The 7,100-nt window shown below is 48.2% G+C and overlaps 1 protein-coding gene across 1 annotated transcript in view; it reads left to right on the plus strand.

The window, feature by feature from the left end:
- The window catches only part of cnih2 (cornichon family AMPA receptor auxiliary protein 2), a 279,942-nt gene extending 275,546 nt beyond the window's left edge, over window positions 1-4,396 (plus strand). Inside the window, exons 4-5 of the mRNA XM_041181834.1 lie at window positions 559-671; window positions 4,249-4,396. Of these exons, the coding sequence (XP_041037768.1) occupies window positions 559-671; window positions 4,249-4,396 (261 nt within the window). The remainder of the gene's footprint in view (window positions 1-558; window positions 672-4,248) is intronic.
- The last annotated feature ends 2,704 nt before the right edge of the window (window positions 4,397-7,100 follow it).

Here is a 7,100-nt window from a genome sequence, read left to right on the forward strand (position 1 = left end):
ACAGTCTGGTCCTCACTCCCCCTCTAACACAGTCTGGTCCTCACTCCCCCTCTAACACAGTCTGGGCCTCACTCCCCCTCTAACACAGTCTGGGCCTCACTCCCCCTCTAACACAGTCTGGGCCTCACTCCCCCTCTAACACAGTCTGGGCCTCACTCCCCCTCTAACACAGTCTGGGCCTCACTCCCCCGTTAACACAGTCTGGGCCTCACTCCCCCTCTAACACAGTCTGGGCCTCACTCCCCCTCTTACACAGTCTGGGTCTCACTCCCCCTCTAACACAGTCTGGGCCTCACTCCCCCTCTAACACAATCTTGGCCTCAATCCCCCATTAACGCAATCTGAGTCTCATTCTCTCATTAACACACTCTGGGCCTCACTTACCCCACCCCCCTCCCCCCCAGTATCCCATTCCCCTGTATATCACTAAATGGTGACTAGAGCCTCTCCTTCCCCAATGTTTGCTGTTTTCTCACAAGGATCCTGCCTTGCTCAGAAGGTTCCAGACAATTGCTTTGCACAATAGTAATTCAATTCTTTTTCTGTTTCCTGTTTTAGCTGGTGCTCCCGGAATATTCCATCCATGGTCTGTTCTGTGTAATGTTCATGTGTGCGGGGGAATGGGTGACACTTGGCCTGAACATCCCCCTGCTATTCTATCATCTATGGAGGTGAGTTGCTGGAAGCAGGTTTTATACTTGGCAGTTAACTGTTCCCTGGTGCATTCTCCATGGCAATGCCTCTACCAATCAGAGCCCACTTTGAAACCAATCAGCACTCTCTTCTCATGCAGTATAAATTGTTGTTCCCTTTACAATTGGCATTCTTGCGAATCTGTCCTGATGAGTGCAAGATTAAAAGCTTCGACAGCATGTCACTTTTTTCAGCAAAACTCAAGTTCTGTACTACCAAACAACAATTTATACTGCATAAGAAAAGGGGTACTGATGGGTTGGCAAGTCAGCTTTGATTGGTCGAGATGTTGCCATGGCGAACGCACCGAGGAGCTGTTGTCCCCCAGGCTTTTGTTTATTCAAAATAAAGACGCGATGCCTGGACATGTTCCTTTTGCTTGCATGTATGAACATATGTAGCTTCAAGCATGTGTAAGTGAGCCACATTTCGAGCCTAACCGGTAATCTTAAATTGGTTGTTACTGTAATTCTGAGCACACTCGGGATTGTTCAGCAGGTGCTGTCCAGTTGTGGAATCACATCTAACGTTAGATGTGAGTTTTCCAAGCACAGGCTGGTTGTATTCGGTCTGCCTGTTATGAACAGTCAATGGGGCGTATCACCTAAGGATATGGCATCACACCGGCACCGAAATCCACATAACCACATTACTCGTCTGTGTGGTCGGCAGAATGCCTTTTTGGCTTGACGGCAGCACCTGGTCCATGGCGAATACCATCCGTGTTCCCACTGCATTGTCGCAGTATGAAACAGCTAGTTTCACCTGTTGCTCAGATTCCTTCACCTTCGTGAACACTATGCGTGGCCTGTATATCAGCAGCAATGGCCAGTCCATTTGTTAGAAGCAGTTCACAGAAGGATTGCAAGACTAAGACCTGGAATGGGCGGGTTGTCTTATGAGGACAGATTAGGCTTGTATCCACTGGAGTTTAGAAGAGTAAGAGGTGACTTAATTGAAGCATTTAAGATCCTGAGGGGACTTGACAGGGTGCAGGTGGAGAGGATGTTTCCTATTGTACGAGAATGTAGAACCAGGGGTCACTGTTTAAAAATAAGGGGTCACTCACTGAAGACGGAGATGAGGAGAAATTTTTTCTCCCTGAGGATGAGAGTCTTTGGAACTCTCTTCCTCACGATGCGGTGGAAGCAGAGCCTTTAAATATTTTTAAGGCAGAGGTGGATAGATTCTTGTTAAGCAATGGGGGTGAAAGGTTATCGGCAGCAGGCGGGATGCAGATTTCAGGTCACAATCAGAATGGCGGAGCAGGCTCGAGGGGCCGAATGGCCTCCTCCTGCTCCTCGTTCGTGTGTGCCCGTTTAGACAGTGCGGACCCACTCACTAATGTGCCGATCAGGGAAGCCGTAGACAATTGCTGTGTGTCACGTTATCGTGGCGATCCAGACACGCGGCCATCGTCTGCATCTGTATTCATTGAACTGACGAACTTAGCAACTCGTGCAGTTGGGTTCAGTGTTAACAGCGCCACGTATGCCCAAATAGATAGGTGTTGCCGTGGGATCCCAGCTCCTGTCCACGTTTTCATCAGTTTCCATGAGAAACGTGTTTTCGATGGAATGACCCCTGACCTCCTGCTTCTTGGCACATTTCTGACATGTGGATGAGGCATTCGCTACATTCACACGCGCGTAAGAATATCCGGACCGACTTTAACGGGCTCCATCCTGCACTCATATTCACCTTTGAAAGGGAGCAGTCAGATGAACCCCCTGTCCTTGACGTGCTGGTTGAGATATCTGCCCGGGCCTTCTCTACCAGTGTCTACCTCCAGCCCACCTCCGCTGCTCAATATACGCGTTGGGGGTTCCTGCAGCTCCACGCGCTACGAGATTGGCCTCACCTTCAATCTCGTAAGTAAGGACCGAGCCATTTGCTCACCGTGCAACTTTGATACTGAACTAGGCCATGTCCAAGGACCCCCCCACCCGAAGCCCACCCGCCACCACCACCCCCCACCGCCCCCACCCCCGCGGGATACTGGCTACCCTGCTCACGTCGTGCTTGCTGTGCATTGCACAATCTCACGAATGGGCCCAGGGCTCCGAATCTCGAACCTGAAAAGTGCCCAGTCTGCCTCAGGTTACCGGCGATGGGTAAGGCCTCAGAAACATTCGAGCAACAGGCGAAGCTGCCTGTTACTTTGCAGTACCAACACAGGCGCCCTTCCCCATTACCGGGACGCTGCCGTCGAGCCGAAAAGGCATTCTGCCTGTCACGGAAGTGAGTGACATGGTATATGACTTTCAGTGCCGGTGTGATGTCAGGGATGTAGGTCGTGCAGTCCAACAACTGGTGGATCGTATCAAACGGCATGTCCCTGCGGCTGTTCCCAATAGGCAAGTTACTGACTACTCAGTCAGTCCGTGCTTACACATCTCAGAAAATAGTCTCCAACGTTAGATGTGATTCCGCGATCGGACAGCACTTACTGAACAATCCCGAGTGCGCCAGGAATTACTTTGACAACCAATTTAAGATTATCATTCAGGCTCACAATGTGCCTCACTTACACTTGCTAGAAGATACGTATATCCATGCCCAGGGGACCTGTACTCTGCAGGCAAAAGGAACATGCCCAGGAATAAACAAAAGCCTGGGGGACAATAGTTCCTGGGTGCATTCTCCTTGGCAATGCCTCTACCAATCAGAGCTAACTTGCCAACCAACCAGCACTTCGTCTCATGCAATATGAGGTGTATTTCCCTTTGAAATTTGGTATTCTTGTCTTTGTCCTGATGAGTTCAAAATGAAAAGGCTTCAGCACTGCTCAAATTCTGTACCACTAAGGGACTAAGATTAAAGATCCCTCTACATTGTCCCCATCAAACACTCCCAGGACAGGTACAGCACGGAGTTGGATACAGATTAAAGATCCCTCTACATTGTCCCCATCAAACACTCCCAGGACAGGTACAGCACGGGGTAACATACAGGGTAAAGCTCCCTCTACACTGTCCCCATCAAACACTCCCAGGGCAGGTACAGCACGGGGTTAGATACAGAGGAAAGCTCCTTCTACACCGTCCCCATCAAACACTCCCAGGGCAGGTACAGCACGGGGTTAGATACAGAGGAAAGCTCCTTCTACACCGTCCCCATCAAACACTCCCAGGGCAGGTACAGCACGGGGTTAGATACAGAGGAAAGCTCCTTCTACACCGTCCCCATCAAACACTCCCAGGACAGGTACAGCACGGGGTTAGAGAGAGAGGAAAGCTCCCTCTACACTGTCCCCATCAAACACTCATGGTCCGGACAGCATGGTCAGTGGAACTCAGCTTGCAGCCACCTGCCCTTGTTCTAACCTGAACCCAGGGAAACAGAGAGTGAGTTCCAGTGCTTTGGGTGGTGAAGCTTTGTGAAGTTAAACCCCAGCCCTCCCCACACACAGGATCCAGTCTGTTAATTGGTTGCAGCATCTGCTGTCACCCTGTTATTGCTCTGTTTCTAGTGATTGTTTGGTGTGCTTTATTGTGGTTGGGTATTCCCATAAACCAGTCCTCTGGCCCTGACTCTGTCTGTCTCTCTCTGCAGGTATTTCCACCGCCCTGCTGATGGGTCAGAGTTACTCTATGACCCAGCCTCAGTAATGAGTGCCGAAATCCTGAACTATTACCAGAAAGAATCGTGGTGCAAGCTCTGCTTCTATCTCATCTCCTTCTTCTACTACCTGTACAGGTAAGAGTGAGGGGCCCACTCACGCTCAGAGGCTGTGGGGCGAGGGGGGGGATGGTGGGGCAGGGCTTCGACAGACAATCGCAAGGCGTGGCAACTCAGAATTGGACCTGGCTCAAAATCAGCAACTGAGAGAGGAACAAGGAGAGATTATTGATGCTGCTGGGGAACTGACCCCATCACTTAATGCCAGTTTCCTCCATGTCTCTCCCCTGCCTCTCGCTCTCTCTGCCATTCTCTCTCTCTCTCTCTCTGTCTGGCTCTCTGTCTGTCTGTCTCTCTGTCTCTCTCTCTCTATCTGTCTGTCTGGCTCTCTCTCTCTCTCTCTCTCTCTCTCTCTGTCTGGCTCTCTGTCTGTCTGGCTCTCTGTCTGTCTGTCTCTGTCTCTCTCTCTCTCTGTCTGTCTGTCTGGCTCTCTGTCTGTCTGTCTCTCTGTCTCTGTCTCTCTGTCTGTCTGTCTCTCTGTCTGTCTCTCTCTGTCTGTCTGGCTCTCTTTGTCTCTCTCTCTCTCTCTGTCTCTGTCTATCTCTGCCTCTCCCTCTCCCTCTCTCTCTCTCTCTGTCTGGCTCTCTCTCTGTCTGTCTGTCTGTCTGTCTCTCTGTCTCTCTCTCTCTCTCTCTCTTTGCCTCACACTCTCTCTCTCTCACTCTCTCTCTGTCTCTCACTGTCTATCTCTTTTTGAGTGTGTGTGAGTGTATGTGTGTGTGCGAGTGTGTATGTGTATGTGCATGTGTGCACTTATGTGAGTGAGTGTGTGCATGCACATGAGTGTGTCTGCATGAGAGTGGATGCAAGCGTATGTGAGCTTATTTCATCCTTTCATAAGATGTGGGCTTCGCTGGCTGGGCCAGCATTTATTGCCCATCCCTAATTGCCCTTGAGAAGGTGGTGGTGAGCTGCCTTCTTGAGCCGCTGCAGTCCATGTGGTGTAGGTACACCCACTGCGCTGTTAGGGAGCAAGTTCCAGGATTTTGACCCAGTGACAGTGAAGGAACGGCCGATATATTTCCAAGTCAGGATGGTGAGTGACTTGGAGGGGAGCTTCCTGGTGGTGGTGTTCCCATATGTCTGCTGCCCTTGTCCTTCTAGGTGGTAGAGGTCGCAGGTTTAGAAGGTGCTGACAAAGAAGCCTTGGTGAGTTGCTGCAGTGCATCTTGTAGCTGGTACACAGGTGAAAGAAAAGGTGGAGGGGTAGCTCTGTTAATAAAGGATGTCATTGTTACAATAGAGAGAAATGACCTTAGTTCTAATGATGTAGATAATGAATCAGTTTGGGTAGAGATGAGAAATAGTAAAGGTAGCAAGTCACTTGTGGGAGTAGTTTATAGGTCTCCTAACAGTAAGCACACTCTAGGATGGAGCATACAGGAAGAAATAATGAGAGCTTGTCAGAAAGGTATGGCAAAGTCATGGGTGATTTTGTTCTACATATAGATTGTATGAATCAGCTTGGCAAAGATAGCCTGGAAGATGAGCTCAGAGGGAGTTTTCGGGACAGTTTCTAGAGCAACACATTCTAGAGCCAACCAGAGAGCAGGCTATTCTAGATCTGGTAATGTGCAACGAGAGAGGATTAATTAGTGACCTCATAATTAAGGCACCCCTCGGTAGCAGTGGTGATAACATGACTGAAATCCGCATTCAGTTCCGAGGAAGAGCAAGGTGGGTCTAAGACTAGTGTTTTGAACTTAAAAAGTGCAATTAGGAGGGTATGAAGATGGAGCTGGCTGAATTGAACTGGGAAATTGGGTTAAGGGATAAATCAGTAGAGGTGCAGTAGCAGACATTTAAGGAAATACTTCATATAACCCAGCGATGATACGTCCTAGTACGAAAGAAAGACTCTAAAGGAAGGATAGACCATTCAAAGCTCATTATGGAAGTTAAAGATAGTATCAAATTGAAAGAAAAAAATGTACAAGTCTTCAAAGATTAGAGGCAGCTCAGAAAATTGAACAGAATAGAAAAAAAAACAGCAACGAATGGCTATTTAAAAATGAGGGAGAAATTAGGGTACAAGAGAAAGCTAGTTAGAAATATAAAAACAGATAGTGAGAGGTTCTACAAGTATTTAAAATGGAAAAGCGTAAGTAAAGTGAATGTTGGTCCTCTGGAGGATGAGAATGGGGAATTAATAATGGAAAATAAAGAAATGGTGGATGAATTGAACAGATACTTTATGTTCGTCTTCGCTGTAGAGGATACAAATAACATCCCAGAAATACGTGTGTGTCAAGTGAAAGGGAGGAACGTAAAACAATTACCGTCACCAGGGAAAGGGCACTGAGAAGATTATTAGAAATAAAAGCTGACAGGTCCCGATGGACTTCATCCTGGGGTCTTTAAATAAGTGGCTGCTGAGAAAGTAGATGCATTCGTTTTAATTTTCCAATATTCCCGAGGCTCTGGGAAGGTACCATCAGATAGGAGGGGGACAGAAAGCAGGAAACTACAGGCCAATGTAACACCTGTCAGAGGGAAAAATGCTGGTACCTATTATTAAGGAGGCTATAGCAAGGCACTTAGAAAATCTCAATCCAATCAGGCAGAGTCTACATGGTTTAGTGAAAGGGAAATCATGTTTGGCTATTTCGTTAGAGTTCTTTGAGGAAGTAACATGTAACAAGGATGAAGGGGAACCTGTAGATGTGGATTTGACAAGGTGCCACATCAAAGGTTAATACATAAAGTAAGAACTCAAGGTTTAGGGG

The sequence above is a fragment of the Carcharodon carcharias genome (assembly GCF_017639515.1).
Source record: "Carcharodon carcharias isolate sCarCar2 chromosome 37 unlocalized genomic scaffold, sCarCar2.pri SUPER_37_unloc_1, whole genome shotgun sequence".
Lineage (NCBI taxonomy): Eukaryota > Metazoa > Chordata > Chondrichthyes > Lamniformes > Lamnidae > Carcharodon > Carcharodon carcharias.